The sequence below is a fragment of the Panthera tigris genome, chromosome B3, assembly GCF_018350195.1.
Source record: "Panthera tigris isolate Pti1 chromosome B3, P.tigris_Pti1_mat1.1, whole genome shotgun sequence".
NCBI lineage: Eukaryota > Metazoa > Chordata > Mammalia > Carnivora > Felidae > Panthera > Panthera tigris.
The window spans coordinates 98089308-98110498 of record NC_056665.1 but is presented as its reverse complement, the minus strand read 5'-3'; the positions used below and the strand labels follow the sequence as shown (position 1 = coordinate 98110498).

Below are 21191 nucleotides of genomic sequence, written 5' to 3'. Positions count from 1 at the left end.
ACAAGCACAGAATCACTACCTCCAAAACCGGGGCCATCAAAAGCCCTCCTGCTTATTGAAAAGTCTTTATATACTGTTCTTAACACATACCTCTGTAGTCCACAGACAGGACATGAAAGCCACCGTCACTCAGCACCTAGATGACAAAGGAGCTGTTACCATTTTAATTAGGGGGTGTAAACAGAAAAGGTGGTATAACCTCCTCAACACTTCCATAAAACTAGTTGTGATGGTTTCATAGGCAGGGAATAGATGAAATCTGCTGCCTGGCTTCAAATGTGAGAAGGTCAGCCTCAAAAGGAAAGGAGCGAGGCGGGGGCAGAGCAGGGTCAGACAGCCTGCTCACACCCCGGCTGTGCCCCTTACTGGCTGTGTGACCTTGAGCAAGCCACTAAACATCCGAATATGTAAATATTATTCTGAAAAGTGAAAAACACTAGTGGCTATCTTCAGGATCGTTGGAAGAATACGTGAAATGACATATTAAAGTATCTTGGTACATAGTAAATGTCTGTTTCAAGAATTCCCTTGAGAACAGAAGGTCTACACAGAGTTGTAGCAGAGGAGTCAAATAATGGGAAGATATTTATATTAAATATGAACAAAGAGTTAATACCAATCAAAAATAAACAGATTGCCTGATTCTGTGAAACCATTGCCAAGCCCCAAGTGGATGTATGAGGAAGGAATACGAAAATATAATTTCAAATGAAATGAATTGCAATGATAGGCAAAGAGAAAAGGGGGACAAAAATGGAAAATGTTCTTTAATCCTCACAATAGTCCCTAAAAGGTAGGTGTTATCCCCATTTTATAGATAAAGAAATTGAGTCTGAGGGTTTAGGTAACTAGTTCTTGGTCACCCAAATGGCTAGAGGCAGAACCAGGATTCACACCTGGGACTGCTTATGTCCAAACACTGCACTTCCCCTGCCATTGCATAGAGGTAGGTAGCTGAATCTCACTGGGAATCTTTAAATATAAATCCAACTGATAATGAGAAACGAAGTGAAACTTTGTAATATCTCCAAAATAGTTATCCAAGACACAGAGCAGTTAGGCATCCGGGGAAATTGGAGTATTCACGTGATCACTATACAATGAAAGACCACTTGATGAAACAACTCAAGAACAGTAACAGATCTTACTCCTAAGAATTGATCTCTAGGAGAAAATTCCAAAAGAAGAATAAACTAAAGGCTTAAAGTTTTCTCTATCAATATTGTTTAAATGATTTTAGCAGGGGGACTATTGACTTTATAATTAGATAATGTTGTATCTAAGAACAGTGGAATAGTTAAGTAAATAAACAATTGTCAATAAATATAATGGAGAATGATCACCTTTTAAATTAGTGACTGTGATAACTATGGGAAAACATGGAACAATGTTTATAAGGTAGTATTAAGTAAGAGCACAACATGAAATTACATGCAGATGCAATCACAGTTATATAAAAACTTTATATAAAGAGATAAAGACGGTAAGGTGGATTACAAATTAATGAAAACAGCCATGTTGAATGACTGAAGCTATGAATGAATGGATGAATGAATGAGACAATGAGAAGGAGGGAAGGAAGGAAGGCAAGAAGAAAGAGAGGAACGACAACAATAGTAAAGATCTAATTTTTTTAAGTTTATGTATTTTGAGAGAGCGAGAGAGGGCACATATGTGAATGGGGAAGGGCAGAGAGGAGAGAGAGAGAGAATCCCAAGCAGGCTCCACACTGTCAACGCAAAGCCTGACACAGGGCTCGAACTCACGAACTGTGAGATCATGACTAGGCACAAATCAAGAGTCGGACACTTAACTGACTGAGCCATCCAGGTACCCCAAGATTTAATTTTTAAAGGAAATCATCCATTCAAAGAAGAGAATGAAGGGCTAAGATGTTTGGTCAGGCTGGGAAATGATGACCATGGCACAAGGTATCCAGGGTCGGCCTGGGGGAAGAAGTCTTATCATACCTTCCCCTCCCACCCCAACTATCACAAGCATGACCTGGCTACTTTTCACACCTACACCTACGACTCTTTTCCTTTCTGTGCACACAGGGGATATACAATTCAGCTTTGCCAAGAGTGGGAGAGGGAAAAACACATGTTCTCATGGACATCAGCTTCACCACCATCTGGCCTAGGAAGTGTGGAGAGTGAGGTGCAGGGTAGAAAGCAAACCTAAAAATTAATAGACATGATCATCCCAGGCAGAACTGCATCCAGACCACCACTCCTCCGCAAGAGTCAGTCTGAGAAGGCAGTGAAGACAGGGAGGAGTAGACAAGAGAGGAGTTTCTTGTCTGAATAAGGGAGGGAGGATGAAGGGGGCACTTGGCCATGCTGGGCCTGGCAGGATTCCCATTAACGCTGTCACGCCAGGAAAGGGCTCTGAGGTGGGAGGGCATGTGGGAGGAGAGATCAGGTCCTGCCGTCAATAACTGGACAAGCAGCCTGGTCACCTGAGGGAGAGGTGACCCAATCAGGGTGTGGGAGAAGATGAACAGGTAGCTGCCCTACCAGCCATGAGTCAGATATGGCTGAGTGGAAAGCCTGCTCCCTCACACTTGGAAATGCAGGGGCCGCGCCCCACAAACTGTAGTCAGGTAGCAGGCTAGCGAGAAGAGCAGTGTGGCCACCATTTCACTTGCAAAACCCTTCATGGGACTGAAGCCAGAGCCTGAATGACTTTTTTTTTTTTTAATGTTTATTTATATTTGAGAGAGAGACAGAGCACGAAAGACAGAGTGAAAGAGAGAGGGAGACACAGGATCTGAAGTAGGCTCCAGGCTCTGAGCTGTCAGCACAGAGCCTGACACAGGGCTGGAACCCTCAAACCATGAGATCATGACCTGAGCTGAAGTTGGACACTTAACCAAGTCACCCAGGTGCCCCCTGAATGACTTTTAAAAGCAGACATTCTATGTCTTTATCCTCTTCCACTAAAAGAAAAAAAGGGGGGGGGCTGTTTCCCATAGGAGTAACTTTCACATTTAATATACTCTCTCAACCCTCCTCCCAGCCCTCAGAAAAATCAAATAGGTCTTCAACTCCATCTGGTGATGAAGGTAATATATTTATGAAAGTGTTTTGGTTCTCAGAGATGTTCACTTCTGTTTTCATCCCCCGTGGTGACTGCAGGAAGAGAAACCCATGTGAGGGACTTTGAGCACTAGACACCAAACCCACTCTCAGGAGCTCTCAGTAGATATCCGTGCTGAGGGCTGAGAAAGATCTGTGGCTGTAGCCCAAAAGAGAATAAATAAAGACATAGAATTGGTACCTTGAGGCCCCTTCAGACATACCTTTACGAGCTTAAGTCTGTGAGGAGCTGCCCTGTAAAGGAGGTAAAAAAAAAAAAAAAAAAAAAAAAAAAAAAACAATTAAAAAAAAAAAGCAAGAATTAGGAATTACCATGACAAATCCAATAAAAATCACTATCATGGTTCTGGCATCTGACCTCATGCCTTTCTTTTTCAGGTTAGGAAAGTAAATAACTAGGAGGAAGGGAAATGGTTTTTGGTGTCATAGCCCGCTTGGATGTGTCAGGGTGAATGATGGATGGCTCCCCACCGCTGCTGTGTGAGTCTGTATGGGTGCCGAATGCCCAGGTGGCCAGTGCTTCTCAAAAGAGGCATGTGATTAACTACTGGTAATCCACTTCCTTTCACTGCTACACAGCAAAACTTATTTCTAAGAATACTTTTAGAAGCTAAAGGAAAATCAGTTCCAGAAAGTGGCTTTTCAGAACAAAGGATGACACAGCCATGTTCACTAAACTAAGATGTGCCTGTACCCTGTTCACCCTGCCATTAAGTGCAAGATGAAGTGAAGGAGACAGACTCACAGTCCCGAAGGTACAAGAAACCCTTTTTCCCCCAAATAACCATATCATCTACTCTCTATTAATAAAAGGGAGACAAAGATGATTCAAAAGGCAGAGGATTCTTTTAAAAACCATTTGAATTTTTGTTTTAGAGCCAAATGTCTTCAACTTCCGTGGATCATGGAGCCCTTAAAACATGTAATTAAAGCTATGGGCCCATTTCCCAGAAAAAGCTTAACATTTGACATTTTCTGTACAATTTTGTGGAAGAGGTTCAGGGACCCTCCGGGGTTTTTCTCTGGGTCCCAAGTCTAGAACCACTATTTTCACCAAGGTCCTGGTGACCTCCCATTTGGCCTCCTTTTGGCTCAGTACTGCTGGTAGCAAGCTGAGACTTCTGGCAGGAAACAGGAAGAAGCTGGGGCTCACCCCAGAGCCAGTAAATCTGGGATAACAGCAGATTCACACAGAGGGGCAGAAATGAACGTGTGGGCCAAATACATACACTGTAGCACCGTGCCCAAGTTTGCCCAATCAGAACAATGTTAAACAGTGTTGAAAGATGTTGAATTTCATGGAAAGCCTCTGTAAATATCTCTCTAAAATGGACATCTCCTGAAAGCCCTTGGTGCAAAGTCAAGTCTTGAGAAAGCCATCAAGACAGAAAAAGAGAGTGAAAAAAAGACACAGGCAACAGAGCCTAGGGGCAGATTCCAGAGCTTGTCACTTAGTGTGCAATGTCCCTTCAGAGACAGAGCTGGGTCTGTAGGTCTCTGAGGCACGTCACCCCTCCCCCAACCCAAAGCGATGCAGTCACAGCTGATAATCATCACCGATGACAGGCCCACTGGAGGCTCTGGCAGCACATCAAAAGGGAGCAGGACTTCAGGGAGGCGTTCTTTGTTACAAAGCAAGGATGGAACAACAGAGAGTGGGCTGAGGCATCAGTATGCTAGACTAGAACCAGTCAGATGGTCCCCAGTACCAGTGGTCAGAATTCCAGATGATGTCTCATAGGGAGTCCATGCATTTGATTAATAGGATGCATGGTAATTAAGGAATCTCCATGTACTTCTGTGAGAAGACCATTGATATGGAAATTGCTCTCCTTTTCCCCATATCTCATGCCTGTTCCCTTTCCAGTTATCCGTGGGCTCAGTTCATCATTTCAGACACTCTTTGGAGTAAAGGAACCACTGCCTTCCTTGAAATTGGGATCCAAATTTTAGAAGTTAGTCTTTCAGTTAAAGATCTACTTTATTCTACATATGGAATATGTAGGGTTTTTTTTTTTAAGAGAAGCCTATTGCCAGAACGCCCTCAAATTTCCACAAAGGAGAAAAGACTATATGGAGGCATGCTTACAGAATTGAAAACTGAGCTCTGCCTTTTATTCCCCTATGGGGCTGAAATGCTACTTCTCTCTTTAAAAAACAAAAAACTCCAAGCAAAGGCACTGACCTATGTTCCGCGCTGCCATGAAGATAAACAATGATTGGATTGCCATCATGAAGGGCTGCTTCGTACCAGCAACGGTCCTTTCCCTTCGCATCCTCACCCCGGCAGCTGGGAACCGTGTGCCTGAAGAGCAAGGAAAGGTTTTAACAAACAGAGGGAATTGGCTTTCCTAGCCAAAGTCTGAAGCCCTCCTTACGTCAATCATATAGATTTATATGTTTATATATGTATAAATATATACTACATATTTATGTATAGAAATTTCTGAGTATTATATGCACCTGGTAAAAATTAAAATATAATACCACAAACATCTTACAGCAGAAAGCACTACTCTACCCCACCTCCCTCATGCACAGAAACAATCCCTTTTAACCATTTGCTGTTTTAGTTCTTCTGATGCCTAAACCTATTAATCTTCCCAGACTGCGAATCTTAGGTGCTGTCCATTGAAATGAAGTCCATTGGGTGGAAACAAGTAAAAGACAATAGGTATTTGTCACCTGCTATTTGTTTCGCTGAAAAAAACAAGTTGAAAGAATTTAAAGGGAAACCAGTTTAGGTAGGAGAAAAGAACTTTAGTGTGAAATGAAGCTGTTCTCCAGAAAGCTGTGACCTTGTGATTTTAAACACCTGCCTAAACGCCAGTTCCTCCACCCTGTTAACTCAGTGAACGAATCCTGAGGACGCAAATCCTGCCATATGACATGTCACAAAGGGACTTGGAGAATTGGCTACGTAATGATAAATCTTCAGTCCTCTCAACCGTTTAGGGGCACAAAGTCTGACATCAAACCCATCAGCACCGAGAGGACAGGCATCACTGCCAGCTGGATAAGCCAGGGCAGGAGCAAAGAATAAAAAGATTTTCAAATGCCAGCACAATTAGCTGAACCACACGGTGCACATTAGGAAGAAGTTATGTGAACCCATGTTGGTTTCCACACATTCTAGGAACACACGTTTGAACTCAGGAAGAGGAAGCATAAAACAGGACACTGGAAAAATGGCAGCCAAGAACAAGCAGTAGAACCAAACAGAAAAAAATACTGACATTAGCATAGCAAAACAAACAACAGAACGCTCATGATTTTGACAGTTGAGTGTCTTCTCTGTGCCAAGCACTGTGCTAAGCAGTGAAAACCCACCAACAAAGTCACCTACAAAAGTTACAGTCTTGTAAAGAAGACTGGCATTAACCAAATAATCGCACAAGCACTGATTGAATTACCGTGGGAATAAATGCCGTACAGGACAAGCACAGGTGGCCTAAAATGGGAGATGAGGCAGGGCTTCATTGAAAATTACCAAATTACCATTGAAATGGAGACCCTGAAGATGAGTAGGCAGTTAGCTGGCCGAAAGGAGGGAGCAAAGTGTTGCACTCAGAGCATATCCTGCGAGAGTGTGGCTTGGTGTGCAAGGAGGCCAGCAGGTCTGCAATAGTGTAGGAAGGCTGGTGTGGAATAAGGCAGAAGAGTGAGGCAGGGCAGGTCCTTCAGACCCGGTGAAAGAGCCAATGCACAGAGCAACACCCAAAAGACTTTGCACTCCAAGGTAAAATTAGTGAGAAGCAAATTCAGGTAGGTCAGATATCCGTACAAAGGGAAGGTATATGGAACAGCAAGAAACACCAACCTCTCCACAGGTGACTCACACCGTGCTGCTCACCCGTGCCCTTGTAACATGAAAACCACATCCGTGAAGCGGCCCAGTGTCCCTCAGTGCACTCACCAGATTCCCAGAATCACCCCAGGTTCGACTCTGATATAGAAGTTCACTGTGTGAGCAATCTTTAACTCCGGTCTCTTTAAATCCACAAGAAAGGGTGCTTTGACTAGAAAGCAGAAGTCATTATCAACACCCCAAATCAAATTCCGTGTCTTTTAATCACTATCGAAAAAAGTAGTTAGTCTCATGGTTAACATGGTTTCTAAGTTGCAAGCTACCACACGAAATTCTTAGCAAAGTATTTTACTTTATAAACTAGGAGTAGCCCACAGGAGAGGTGCCAAAACAAAACAAGAAAACAAGAAAACAAAAAACCCTAAAGCAAGATTTTAAAATAGCACCAGTGTGATAGACCATAATAGAGTTTATTCAATCCTTAGCCTAGTCTTAAGCTAAAAACAAAGGAGACTATCCCCCTAAAAAGTTAAGAGGGTCTAGAAGAAAGGAATGAGGATTCTTCCTATGTCAAGCGTTACTGTTTCCACTAAATAAAATCTAATCATTAGCCACAAACCATGAGATGGCCAGAATCAACATACCTGTGGGACCAGGCAGTGAGAGCATTGGCTGTGTGCTGGAAGGACTGTGTTGTTACAATGTACACTGTTACATTAATTAACAGCACTCAGTAGAAAAAACATGGGAAAACAGATTACTCACATCAGTGTCTCCCCACCCCAGCTCTCTGCTTTCTCTCTCTTTCAAGGGGTACAGGTAAAATGAAGAAGCAAGAAAGTAGAGAATACACCAAGCAGTAAGGTATCCATATTACCAGCTAATATGAAGACTGAGCTCCTGAAGTTAAACCCCACCCACAAGGCCATGTTTTTCTATCCATCTCCCCGCAACAGTTTGCAAGGATTCATGCTAGACCCCAAAGCCAGTGTTAAACAGGTTTCAGATCATTGAAATCTAGCCACAATTTTATTTTATTTTTTTTTAATTTTTGAGAGAGAGAGAAAGTGCGAGTGAGGGAGGAGCAGAGAGAGTGGGAAAGAGAGAATCCCAAGCAGACTCCACACTGTCAGTGTGGAGCCTGACACAGGGCTCAAACCCATGAACTGTGAGATCACAACCTGAGCTGAAATCAGATGCTAAACTGACTGAGCCACCCAGACGCTCCTCTAGCTACAATTTTATAGCTGACATGCCTTTTTCATTGTCACAACTTAAAAGGCAGTGAGGTCTTTATTTGGGAAAAAATATATAGGCAAATTAATGAAAGATATATACTTACAAAAATTAAAAAATATTAGCATGTTCATCAAAGGAGGAAAAATGTGTTCTTTTAACGGTTTACTAGTAAAGCTGTTGTACAGAGCCGCAATTTTTCTTCCTAGTGTTGAACAGGAACGTGGAATGGATCTGAAAGATATTGTGAAACAAAAACAAGGTGTTCAAAATTAGTCCAAGTTTTGTCTTGGTGTGGTTTTTCTCTTAACAACCAAATAGAATTTCAGAGACTAACACTGGGAATTACAGGTGACTTGGCATTAAAGCAAAATGTTTTACAGAATTGTAGGTAATTAGGACAGATCAGGACTGGGCACTAAGGAGAATAGGAAAGGAAGGCAATAAATCAAGGCCCCAACCAGCTGCTGAAAAAGCCCAGGTTTCACAGAACAGAAGTGGGAGGGGGCATGAATGCACCAGGGTCAGGCCCGTTCCCCCAGTGCATCCCCAAAGAAGACCAAGGCTGGACCCCAAAGTCATCAGGAAATAGGATGCAGACTACTAACAGGTGCCACAGTCTTTGATCACATCATGATTTAGTGCTGTATATGTTAACTATTATTAGTCTAAAGCAGTGCATGAAAAATCATCAGATTCCCCAGTCTTCTGGCTGGGTCTTAAGAAGAAATGAGCCAATGAAAGAAAAATCCCCACTTCTGACGTGACATCCCAGGTAAGAGTGGCTGTGAGGAGCAGGGTGGGGAGCAGGGGAGTACCTGGAGGTTGTTGCTGCATCAGGGCGGGGGCCTGGTCAGGAAATGGGACACAGCAGGCCATACACATTTTGTTTATTCTACTGTTTGTTCCCATGACACAAACCACCCAAACCAGGAGCCATCAGCAGACAAGTTAGTTAGGACTTGTCCATGAGGGGTCACTAATGCCACCTCCGTCTCAAGCCACATCTCTTATCAGAGTTGAATGCCTCCTACCTTTGAGAAACGAGGGACACAGGAAGTCAGTGTCACCACTTCCTGCTTCCAGTTTTTATCCACATCATCCATTAAAGAAATCCCTTTCCCTCTTTCACTCTGTCAATGTAAAAGACTGCTCAGTGTATCAAATCATGAGGTTGTGGGACTGGAAAGCATTTTGGATGCACTGTTCCCCCCCTCCCCAACCCTGATTTCTCTGCTAGACCAGAGCATTTTAAAATATAGCTGTTGTTACCTGCAACTTGCAAATGAGGAGACTGAAAAGTTTAAGTAAGTTCCCCAATGCCACAGAGCCAATGAATGGCCGAGTCACGTGTACACAGGTCGGTGTGACCCCAGAGTTCTATGAAGATGTCCATTGAGCTGTCACAGTCCCGGTGAATGCTGCTTGCCATCCACACAGGCACAAATGAACCTCAAGAACAAGACTGGCTTCTGGCAACAAAATTCAGTCCTTAGAGGAAGTTGTTTCAGGACCACCCCCACTCTCGCCTTCTCCCCTTCTGCACCCTTGGCCTTTCTTAGGGTCCATTCTTCCTCCCACACTCTTCTCCTTTCCTGTTCCTGTGTTCTCAAGGAGCCTTCTGACTCCAAAGTCATTAAAGAAAGACCTCTAAAAAGAAATTCTCCCTCGTGTTAATACTAAAAATTCAGAGTGCTTATATGTCTGGAAGAGGCATGAAGGGAGAAGATCATGCATCGCCAATGAATTTCCAGCAATTCTGCAGGCTGTGGAAAAGAGACGTGGGCTAAGTGTAATGGGTAGCCCTCCAAGTAGCAGGCATAGGCAACTGCCTACGCCTAAAATCAGCAAGGAGAAAATGAAAATGATTGTTTCATAATACTTTAAAATAGCCTCCATGAAGGAGGTGGGAAGGAGAGGACATTGTTGTTCTGATTTTAGAGATAAGAAACCAACACCCCAGAGAAGCCACTTTGAGCCCCAGATCAAGTCCAGACGGGCAGAACGGAACACAGGTTGAATTCTTATGCTTCGTTCCAGTTGGCTGGCTCAGGCTTTCTTTCTCCTGATTCTGAACTCACGCTACCCTGCCTGTTAGTCTCCCGCTAAGTTATCTTTTGAAGGTAGCAGGGTGCTTGGGAAGCAGAAGCAGTAGAGGGAAATATGTTTCTGTTTTTAAAGAATAATTCATACAGGACCCTTCTCTCAAATAGCTCAAGGCACTTCTGTGAGAAGCACTGCGGGAAGAGAACAGAGTGACCAGATCCCTCGGAGCATCAATAATGCACAGCAACTTCTTTTAACTAGGGGTTGTCAATTTGACTTCCCCTAGATCAGCGGGGGATCAAAAGTCACCAGTGGCTAACAGACCTTATTTGAGTGGAGGATGCAATTTCAGCCCAATCCCCGCTAACGGCCAGCCACATCAAACAGCCACCTTGATGCTTTGGTGTTCTTTCGCCTGCCCTTTGATCAGCTGTGGCTGTAACTGCACAGCATCCCACAGGGGCCACAGAACCTAACTGGATCATTCTTACCTTGGAACCTGAGTTGCTGCGGGGCGAATCATTCATGTTCACGCTCAGAGGCACCAGCTTTAGGAAGCCCAACTCTAACCCCATTTGGCAAGACAGCTATTCCAAATAGTAAGACAATGCCACACAGGCGTCCCATGTACCCATTCATTCAGCCAACATGAATTGATCACCGAGCACCTAAGTTATATCTGTGTTCTCCTCCCTTCTTTCCTCCCGACCAAATCCTCCCCTTCCGTCAATCCACTCAAGGGTTTCTTCTTTGTTGAAGCCTCTCTCTGAGATAGACCTTCCACGGTGACCTTCCCTCTCTTTTCACCCCTCCCACTAATTATAATTGGGCCTCAGTTTGACCTGTAATTGTTCTCCAGTTGTTTTCCCACTATCAGTCCTGCGTTCCCACTGACGAGAACCACATGGCATATAGTGCTGTTTTTACTGTGCTCCCTGTCTAGCTCGGGTCCGAGAACTGTCCTGCAAGTGGATCTCTCTCCTATGGGAGAAGGAAGCAATGCGTATTAGTAGCTTCAGGGTAGAGAAGAAGGGCTTCATTCTCTTTTCTGAATTACAATTGAAAATCAATGGGAGAGACACCTGGGTGGCTTAGTCGGTTGAGCGTCCACCTTCGGCTCAGATCATGATCTCACAGTTCGTGAGTTTGGGCCCCGCATCGGGCTCTGTGCTGACAGCTCGGAGCCTGGAGCCTGCTTCAGATTCTGTGTCTCCCTCTCTCTCTGCCCCTCCCCCGCTCATGCTCTGTCTCTCCCTCTCTCTCTCTCTCACTCTCAAAAATAAATAATAAAACATTTAAAATGTTTTAAAGAAAAAAAGAAAAGAAAATTAATCAATGTGAGCTTCACAAGAGCAGGGATTTGTGCCAGTTTTATTTACTTCTTTGTGCTCAAGCCTAAACTAGTGCCCAACGGGGAGGCGACAGCCAGTGCTGTGGAAAGAATGAATCCGTCTACCAGCCTGCTCATGGGGGGCGGGGGGTATTCTTAAATTATCCAGAAATGCAAAGACTCGGGGTGAATGGGGAGCAACGAAGAGGGAAATAGCCTACTGGCTTCCCTCAGCTTCTTTCCTGAGCACATTTCCCATTTTTCTAGTTTGAAGAAAACCAATTGCAAGTGAAGATTTACTCTCCTGGACCCGTCTATCTTAAGTAGCAACTACACCTTATGAAATATCTGCAAAATAAACAGATCCCCAAGGCATTAAAAAATAATCACTGAAAACACCTTTTCATTAAATGTTTTCCTTGAGTCACACAACACATCACAATACATCCTGTGCGACTAGCGGTTCCAGACACAGGGCCAGCCCTCCGTGAATGCTTGCGGATCTAAACTAACTTGGCTCCAAGAAACAAAAGGATCCAGGATGCTGGATATCGGTCTGTGCTTCAGCCTCAGCAGGTCTTAAATTAGAGCAGTAGAGATGACGAAATGTGCTTGTATCTTATTCTTTCAGGAAGCATCTCCTGAGACTTCTTTTTTAGTAATTAGTAAAGCAAGTAAGAGAGGGTCCCCAATTCCCCATGTCCCATTCCATTATCAACAAAGTGGATTGTTCTCTAAAAGCATGAACTGCAGCTTTGATTCTCTGCCAAATAAATGTTAAATAATCAGCCGTCAACTCTAGAGAGAGCATGAAAGATAAAGCAGAAAATGCCAGCTTTTTCAGAACAACCATGTCAAGGAGGTAAGGCCCAGGAATGTGAAGTTGAAAAGTGTAATCAGTCAGGATATTCTGACTAATGGTCAGTGTGGGTCTACACTGCTGGCCCAGGGGAGAGCTGCTCTCTGCTCCAGAAGGAATAGAAGAGACAAGATCGGTTTTAGTCTTCATCATTCACACATTTCAAAGTGAAGTCCCTGGTGTCTGGATGTGACTCTTGGATATTTTGTAATCAGCAATAAACAAAACATAGGAATATAAAGGAAGGTGAACAGAAATGCCAATACCTTCCCACCCCAACAAAACAAATCAAGATACTGAGTCTCCTGAGTCCAGGGTCTCTAACCAACACCTGGATTCAATGCAAATGAGACTGGCAATATATTGCTGGTCGATTCAGGGTAGTTTAACATTACTGTTAAAGCCACGGATTTAAAATAGGAGAAAGAAGAAGTTTAAACCCACTTGATACAGACATTTCAGAGTTAAAAGGATGTAAGAACTTGGCACAGGTATGGTTTCAATGCACTATACATTTTTAGCATTATGGAGGGATGTTCTTTAAATACATCCAAGAGAGTTCCCCCTGGGGGAGCTGGCCTTCCGCCCACACAGACAGGCCTTTGACCTAAGTGGATGCCATCTAAGAGTCATGGTAGATTCGTATTGTCACTATTACTGGTCTTTTTAAAAATCCGCCCGGAATTTTAGCACAATGGTCAAAGCAGGTAAGAGACCGGTAGAGGAACCTGAGCCATCTTTCTGGAAATCTCTATTTCAGAAACCCCAAGGGGATGTAAGCTCCTGAAAAAGCAAACCCTAGAGGCTCGCGGGTGCGAACAGGCGCCTAGGCGAAGGATCATGCAGCCCAAGGGCGCCGGGGCTCGCGGGGCTCTGGGGGCCCTCGAACCCTGCGGGGAGGCCCAGGGCCAGGTCCGCCCGCCGCCTGGGGCCGGATGCGCCCTGCCCATCCCCGGGGCTCAGGGCGGGGGGGCGGGGGGGAACGGGGCGCCGGGCCCTGCGCGCGGCCAGCACTCACCGCAGGTTCCGCGCCACCATTTCCCACCACGCCGCCGCGCAGTCCCGCGCGTCCATCTCGGCGCCGCGCCGTGTGCCCAGCCGCCACCGCGGAGCCCCGGCCGGGAGCCCGAGCCACCCCCGCGGGCGCCCGGCCCGCCCTCCTCCCCCGCGCGGGGGCCCTGTCGGCTGCCGGCCTGGGGCGGGCCTCGGGGTTCCGGCTGCTGGCGGCGTGACCCCGGCCCCCCGGCTGTGCTGGAGAAGCCAGTCACCCACGCCTGGGGCTAGCTGTGCACGATTTTACTTTCCAGTGTATTCCATACATCTGTGGATGTGTGTGCGCGCCCCGCGCGACGAAATAAAATAGATTTCTTATCATGGTGGTAATAGCGCAAAAATCTGATGGTCACAGTTTTAGATCTGCATGAAGAGTATAAGCTTTCCTCTACTTTGACCCCTCTTCTTTTTTTTTTTTCTTTGTCTTTATTGTTTTTACCTTTTTCTGAAGCTTACCCATCTCCAGCATCCCTGCTCCCCTCCCCCGCACCTCCAGCCCCCTTCCCTTGAGTAATGGTTTATCGGTCCACAGGGTTATGAACTACACAATTAACACTAAAATTAACACCTTTTTGCCATTTGGTTTATTTAGCAACATCTCTCAGAACCTTGCCCTGTATCCAGGGGTTCACGCCTTGACAGGTTTGGCCTACATAATGCATTGCCACGCAGGGAAGTCGCCTGGCAAAGTGTGGAGGCAAAGGAGGAAGGAAGGGAATGCGGTCTCTATCAGATGCAATTTGATGCCAGTATGAAGATTTCATCTTGGAGGCAAGGAGCAACCTCCCCAGGAGGGAGCTTGTGTGTATGTGTTTTTGTTTGTTTGTTTGTTTGTTTGTTTGTTGTGGTGCTTGTGCTATGGGGCAAAGGGCATAAGGGAGGACTGCCAAACCCCAGAAAGTGCACAGGGACCCCCCTGCTTGGGTCCAGTAGGACAGTCTGGAGAAAAGCACCCATACCTTTCAAGAAAGGGCCATTCTCTTCAAGGACTAGGCCATTTCCTATAACTAGCCAGCCAAGGAGGAATTTTGTTCACTGCCTCTTGTAATTGCTCTGGGGATGTCAATTTTCTGGGTCCTATCAAGACAGAAGAGGAATCAGATCAGGAAGGATGGAAGGGATCTGGGCCTGACTGATGAGCCACCTGCAGGTGAGTTTTCTCAGGGCCACCCACACCCTGCATGGTAAGGGAGGTTACGTTCCCACTCAAGCAGATGTCCTTCACAAAATGGGTCTGGAATCCCATAGAACCTGTTTAGGGAAGCTCTGGAGGAGACCCTAGGCCTTGCCATGTGGAGGTGGAGCGATCAGAGACAGGGAGCACTGCGGGAGGACTATGCAGCAGCTGCATTTGGTCCCAGATTGCATTTCCATCTGTTTATTCAAGTTGAGAGGATAGAGGTCCACAAGCTGGTTCAGCCAAAAAGTTGTAGGCCCCAAGTCTAGCAAAATGTTTGAAATGCTCAGCCAAATCCCTGAAGTTGGAAATCACTATGGCCCCTTTTTTAAAAAGACTGTAAAGATGAGGGGTGCCTGGGTGGCTCAGTCGGTTAAGCGCCCAACTCCGGCTCAGGTTACAATCTCACAGTTCATGAGTTCGAGCCCCACGTCAGGCTCTGTGCTGACAAGCTCAGAGCCTGGAGCCTGCTTCAGATTCTGTGTCTCCCTCTCTCTCTGCCCTTCCCCCATTCACTCTCTGTCTCTCAAAAATGAATAAACTTAAAAAAAAAATGTGCTTAAAAAAGACTGTAAAGATTAAAACTCTAGGTGAAAGCTTTCCCTGACATTAATAGCCCCTTTTCAAATGGCATGTCCTGGAAATCAGAGAGCAGAGTCTCTGATTGGATTTGGCAGAATCTAAAACACAAGTGATTCGTTCATTTATTCAGCATTATTCGCTAGGCAACTTTTAAGTGCCAGGTACCACGTTGGGATACAAAGCAGCGCCCTGCTCGGTAGAGAGATTTATCTCGGAGGAAATCACGAGAACACAGGATAGGAATTGAAGAGTGCACTAAGGGCACTCAGGTCAGGGGGGCACAGGGCCTGGATGTGGGGAGAGGAGGTTGAGTCCAAAGGGATATGAGGGAACGTTCTAGGGTGATGGAAAAAGTATACATCTCCAGTGTGGTGGTGGTTTTATGACTGTAAGCTTTCACTAAAATTCATAGAATTGGAAACCTTTCAAGGGTGAATTTGACCGAATATAAATTGTACCTCAACAAACCTGACTTGTGGAAAAGAAATCTAAGAAATGTATGGACAAATTATATCAGTAAACATGTCTTATGTGATTTTGTAGAAATGACAAGACACCCCTGGTACACATATTTCAGAAACCAATGGGTGGATGTTATTTATGCTTCCAGTAGAAAAAGAAATCTCAGTTAGAGATAGATTAATTTTACCACCAAGAATTGTTCTGGAGGAGCGCCTGGCTGGCTCAGTCAGAAGAAGGTACAACTCTTGATCTCGGGGTTCATGAGTTCAAGCCCCACATGGGGTGCAGAGATTACCTAAATAAATAAAAACGAAAAAAGAAAGAGGTATTCTGGCAAAAAGGAATGGGAGATAACACTGTCTCTCAGTTGCCACGCAGCTGTGAAAACAAACTGCTGGTGACAAAGCACTTGAGGAACAAAGAAGTAGCAAACAACAACTCGCTAATTTTATATTATTTAGAGAAATTTTATCTTGAAAGTATTCATCCCCCTTGCATTTTCTTCTTTTTATTTTATTTTTTTTAATGTTTTTATTTATTTTTGAGACTGAGAGAGACAGAGCATGAGCAGGGGAGGGGCAGAGAGAGGGGGAGACACAGAATCTGAAGCAGGCTCCAGGCTCTGAGCTGTCAACACAGAGCCTGATGCGGGGCTCGAACTCACGAGCTGTGAGATCAGGACCTGAGCTGAAATCGGATGCTCAACCGAGTGAGCCACTCAAGTGCCTCCCCATTATTTAATTTTAGAATATTTCATCACTCCAAAAGGAAACCCCATGCCCTTTGCTGGGTCATATGGTAATGTTGTGTTTACTTTTTTGAGGGACTTCTAAACTCTCTTCCAAAATGGCTACCCCACTGTTCAATCCCATCAGCATGAGCACCCCGTGCACCCCCTTGCTCGACGTCTTCACCTTGCCTCAGTTTCCCATATGCCAATAGGCAATTACCAAAAGAAACAAACTGATGCTGTTGATGCTGAAATGAAACATTAAAGGGAAGTCTGAGGACAGTCCCAGATGATAGTGAATGAGTGAGGTGACTCACTCAGAACATTCATTTTTCTATGCTTTTAAAGTTTTGTATTGTCTTTGCCTACATCAGGTCTAATTTAAAGCCTGATTTATTACAGTTACAAGAGTGGATGGTTACTCTTGGTTTGAACTCCAGAGTGTTCCTCTGAGCTTCCTTTTAGTGGAAGGGGTGATTTCTTTGAGAAGAGAGAGTGATAGGAGAGTTGAACCTGGGAGCGAAGTGCTCAAGTGCCTTCTATCTTCCCAAGAACCACGCACGGTCCAGGACATGGCCCAGGGGCTCCCTTGTCGCTCCGTTGGCAAGAGTTGGGACTCTGCCTTTTCCCTGTACCTATGGAAGCACTGGGCCCAGATGAAGGCCCAGCAGTTAAAACTCCTCGTCCCTCTCTGGATGCTCTTCTTCAAATGCCCCTGGCCATTCCTTAAAGGTGACTTGGTCTGCAGGCTTCCTTCCTAGCCCTGCTTCTCTTCGCAGGTTATACCAGTGTTTTCAGTTAGGGGCGCCTGGGTGGCCCAGTCGGTTAAGCATCTGACTTCAGCTCAGGTCATGATCTCAAAATTCATGGGTTCGAGCCCCGAGTTGGGGTCAGTGCTGACAGCTCAGAGCCTGGAGCCTGCTTCGGATTCTGTGTCTCCCTCTCTCTCTGCCCCTCCCCACCTCCCAAAAGTAAACAAACACGAAAACACACACACACACACACACACACACACACACACACACATTCAGTTATTTGGGAAGCTTTGGGCTGAACACAAAGTATGTTCCTTTGGCCAGGACCTCATGTCTCAAAATAATTACCTGGCCTGGCCAATGCTCTCTGAGAATCTCAAGAAGGATGTATAGAATGCAGCTCTTCTCTAAATTCATCTCCTCTACTCCCTGCCCCAAACCTGCGTGTTTGCAGGACTCCCTGTCTTGAAGAGCAGCCTCATCACACACCATGTTTCCCAAACCGCAAATTGGGGCTTCACCCTTGATTTCTTCTGCCTCCCTTAAGCCCAGAATTCCCTGTAGACAGAAGGAAGATTATTCCTTGTTGTAATATTTATTTATTTAACAAATACTTACTGAGCACATTCTGGATAGTATCTGGCTTGGGAAGCTTACACTCTAATCTCAAGGACAGGACCCACACAGCCGGAAAGCTAAATAACAACCTGAGATGTATCACTAGGTAATAAATAAATACGCATTACAGATACTATCATGCTGTAGGCTCGGTGAGAAACATGTTTGTGGGCTGAGAGGTCAGGCAAGGAGTCAGGAAGTACTGTTCTGTTGCTTGGAAACAGCTTTCGTGATGGGAGGTAATTTTAAATGGCTGTCCAAAAGGCCTCATGGAATGTTAAAACTGGAAGAAATACAAGCAGTCATTTGCCAGTACTCTCATTTTACATAGAGGCCACTCAGACCCCCAGAGACCAAATGATGATGTTAAGCTGCATTCACTCAGGATGGATTGAGTGCCCACTGCGCGCAAAGGCTACACTCATTCAAAACAGCAGGCGAGGGGCATCTGACTCTTGGTTTCTGCTCAGGTCATGGTCTCGTGGTTCGTGGGTTCGAGTCCCGCATCAGAGTCTGTGCTGACACGCGAAACCTGCTTGGGATTCCCTCTCTGCCTCTCTGCCCCTCCCCTGCTCTCCCTCTCTCTCAAAATAAATAAAAACATTTAAGAAAAAAATTTTTAAGAACACTAAAAAAAAAAAACAGCAGCAGGTAAAGTGAGACTAATTCTCAAAGGGCACCTGGTATCTGGTAAGAAACCAACCTGTGTCAAAGCAGCCCAAGGGGCAGGGCAGTGACGGCAAAGTAGGTGGGACCAACTGGTAGTTGTAACCTGGGTTACTAGTCCTTCCACTTACCCTTGAAAATGCAAGAATTAAAAGAGCCAATCACAAGTTAGTTCTTTCTTCATGAGTAATCAGGGTGGAAGAATTCACCACCCACAGTACCTGGTCAGATACCCAGGTAGGAAATTCTGAAGCAACCTTTACAGTGTCCACTCCAGGGAAGGTGATACAGCCTGAATTTTTGTGAAGTGTAAACACTGCAGGTTGGTATTAGGACCGTACAGATAGGGATGGGGGAGAGCCTCACTCTCAGGGTGGTTTTGTTTTTTGTGTTTTTTTTTTTGTTGTTTTTTACTTTTATTTGAGTTATTTAAAAAAATTTTTTTTTTAATGTTTACTTATTTTTTGAGAGAGAGAGAACAAGTGGGGGACAAGGAGAGAGAGAGAGGGGACAGAGGATCCAAAGCAGGCTTCTGCGCTGACAGCAGCAAGACCGATGAGGGGCTTGAACCCACGAACAGTGAGGTCATGGCCTGAGCCCAAGTTGGACACTCAACCGACTGAGTCACCCAGGCGCCCTTGAGTTATTTTTTAAATGTCCGAGCAATTTCAGAGAAGGGCATTTCCATAACCACAGCCCAGCCTTAGGAAAACAATGACATGGTGTTTTTACTCCAAAGGAAGTCTAACAGAAAAACCTTAAAAGGTTAGGTGAAAATATGTTAAAAAAAAAAAAAAAAAAAAAAAAAACCTTCCTGAAAATGAAGGCACACTCTTGGAGAAATTGGGGAAGACAGGGAAAAAGTCACAGCTGTAGATAGAGTAAACAGGAACTGGCTTTTCAGTCCCAGAAGACTAGAGGTTTCCAATTCTGGGCTTTCTGGATGCCTGACGTGAGTTTGAAGTTGTCGGTTTCTCATTGTTTGCAGAAGCTCCAAAGTCGGTCCTGAAAGTAGCCTCACTTCCTTAGTTCCCTGTTCCTGCCCCGAGTGTGTGTGTGCTCCCAGCACCACTTGAAACGAGTGTACTTTTTCATGTTTGCCTTTAGTTTTCAAACAAGCCAAGAGAGACCCCACGAGACTGGAGGGCCCCAAGTGCTGGGCTGCCCTGCGGAGTGATGTCGGGTAGCCTGAGGCGGGTCTTCATTATCCTCACCCTGCCCGGCTTTACATGCGTGGAACAACCTGTCCCTAGAGAGGAGTTTTTAAATAATAATATGTAGTGTGAGATGAGATCATAGATATGAAAGCTCTTCTTTGAAGTTAAAAACATCTCAGCCTGCAGATGCACAGTATTGATATTATTTATTAATGAGTATATTTGATACTGTCTTTGTCCGGCTCCTAGGCACATTTGCATGCATTCATTTAGAAATACAGTCATCAGCATTGTGGCTCATAGACTGACATAGAAGTTTAATTAGTAATAAATACGAATAGGTACACAGATGTACAGAGGAGGCCATGCGGCCGATCTCATCAATTTCATCACCCACCAAAACGAATTAAAAATTGATATCGCAGGAGACTCTCTTCCTTCCCTATGGTGTGAGACAAAGGAATGCTTGAGGGTGGGGGTAAGGGACACTCTTCCCTCTCCTGACTGCTAAGTGTCAAAAGGGATAGGAACTCCCAAAGGAGACCTCCCAACCAGGCAGTCACAAACTGCTTAGCAACTCCACCAGCACATGATGGAGAGGCGAGTGTTGAATTGCATCGTGACGTGACCTGCTAAGCAGTTTTTAGGCAGAAGGGCTATAGGGTTTAACACACAACCCTATCACCTTGGACTGTATGAATTGGGAATCCTTGTTATGTTTGACATTACTTGTCAAGTTTGGAACAGCACGGGTATCCCCAGTACCTAGCATAACACCTGGAACAAAGCAGGTGTTCAATAAGTATTTTTTTCTTAGTCTTTTTTTTTTTCATTTACATCCAAATTAGTTAGCATATAGTGCAACAATGATTTCAGGAGTAGATTCCTTAGTGCCCCTTACCCATTTAGCCCACCCCCCCTTCCCCACCCCCTCCAGTAACCCTCTGTTTGTTTTCCATATTTATGAGTCTCATGCTTTGTCTCCTCCCTGTTTTTATATTATTTGTGTTTCTCTTCCCTTATGTTCATCTGTTTTGTCTCCTAAAGTCCTCAGATGAGTGAAGTCATATGATTTTTGTCTTTCTCTGACTGACTAATTTCACTTGGCATAATACCCTCCAGTTCCATTCCATCCATGTAGTTGCAAATGGCAAGATTTCATTCTTTTTGATTGCCGAGTAATACTCCATTGTGTATATATACCACATCTTCTTTATCCATTCATCCATCGATGGACATTTGGGCTCTTTCCATACTTTGGCTATTGTTGATAGTGCTGCCATAAACATGGGGGGGGGCATGTGTCCCTTCGAAGCAGCACACCTGTATCCCATGGATAAATGCCTAGTAGTGCAATTGCTGGGTCCTGGGGTAGTTCTAGTTTTAGTTTTTTGAGGAACCTCCATACTGTTTTCCAGAGTGGCTGCACCAGCTTGCATTCCCATCAGTAAGTATTTTGTAAGATGAATGAAAAATTGAAGAACTGGAATCATTCAGCAACCTGACCAGTGCCACAAGATCCCAATCTCCCCATCACATACATTCTCTTTGGCCCCTCTGGCACTCTCTGATTCACATCTATACAATTTTGAACTGCATGATCATGGAAAA

General features: G+C 44.9%; 2 protein-coding genes across 3 annotated transcripts in view; one reads left to right on the top strand and one right to left on the bottom strand.

Moving 5' to 3' along the window:
• The window catches only part of PYGL (glycogen phosphorylase L), a 71278-nt gene extending 59960 nt beyond the window's left edge, over nt 1-11318 (top strand). The window contains exons 21-22 of one of the 2 annotated variants that reach the window (XM_042989680.1): nt 10087-10160; nt 10359-11318. In XM_042989680.1, coding sequence (XP_042845614.1) covers nt 10087-10160; nt 10359-10477 — 193 coding nt within the window. In that variant the 3' untranslated portion in view covers nt 10478-11318. The remainder of the gene's footprint in view (nt 1-10086; nt 10161-10358) is intronic. The other variant, XM_042989682.1, reaches the window with a different exon arrangement.
• ABHD12B (abhydrolase domain containing 12B) overlaps nt 1-13468 on the bottom strand; it is a 29676-nt gene extending 16208 nt beyond the window's left edge. The window contains exons 1-6 of the mRNA XM_042989688.1: nt 13399-13468; nt 8252-8379; nt 7018-7120; nt 5287-5406; nt 3305-3335; nt 91-136 (exon numbers count right to left, since the gene is read on the bottom strand). Coding sequence (XP_042845622.1) covers nt 91-136; nt 3305-3335; nt 5287-5406; nt 7018-7120; nt 8252-8379; nt 13399-13454 — 484 coding nt within the window. The 5' untranslated portion in view covers nt 13455-13468. The remainder of the gene's footprint in view (nt 1-90; nt 137-3304; nt 3336-5286; nt 5407-7017; nt 7121-8251; nt 8380-13398) is intronic.
• Between the last annotated feature and the right edge of the window lie 7723 nt (nt 13469-21191).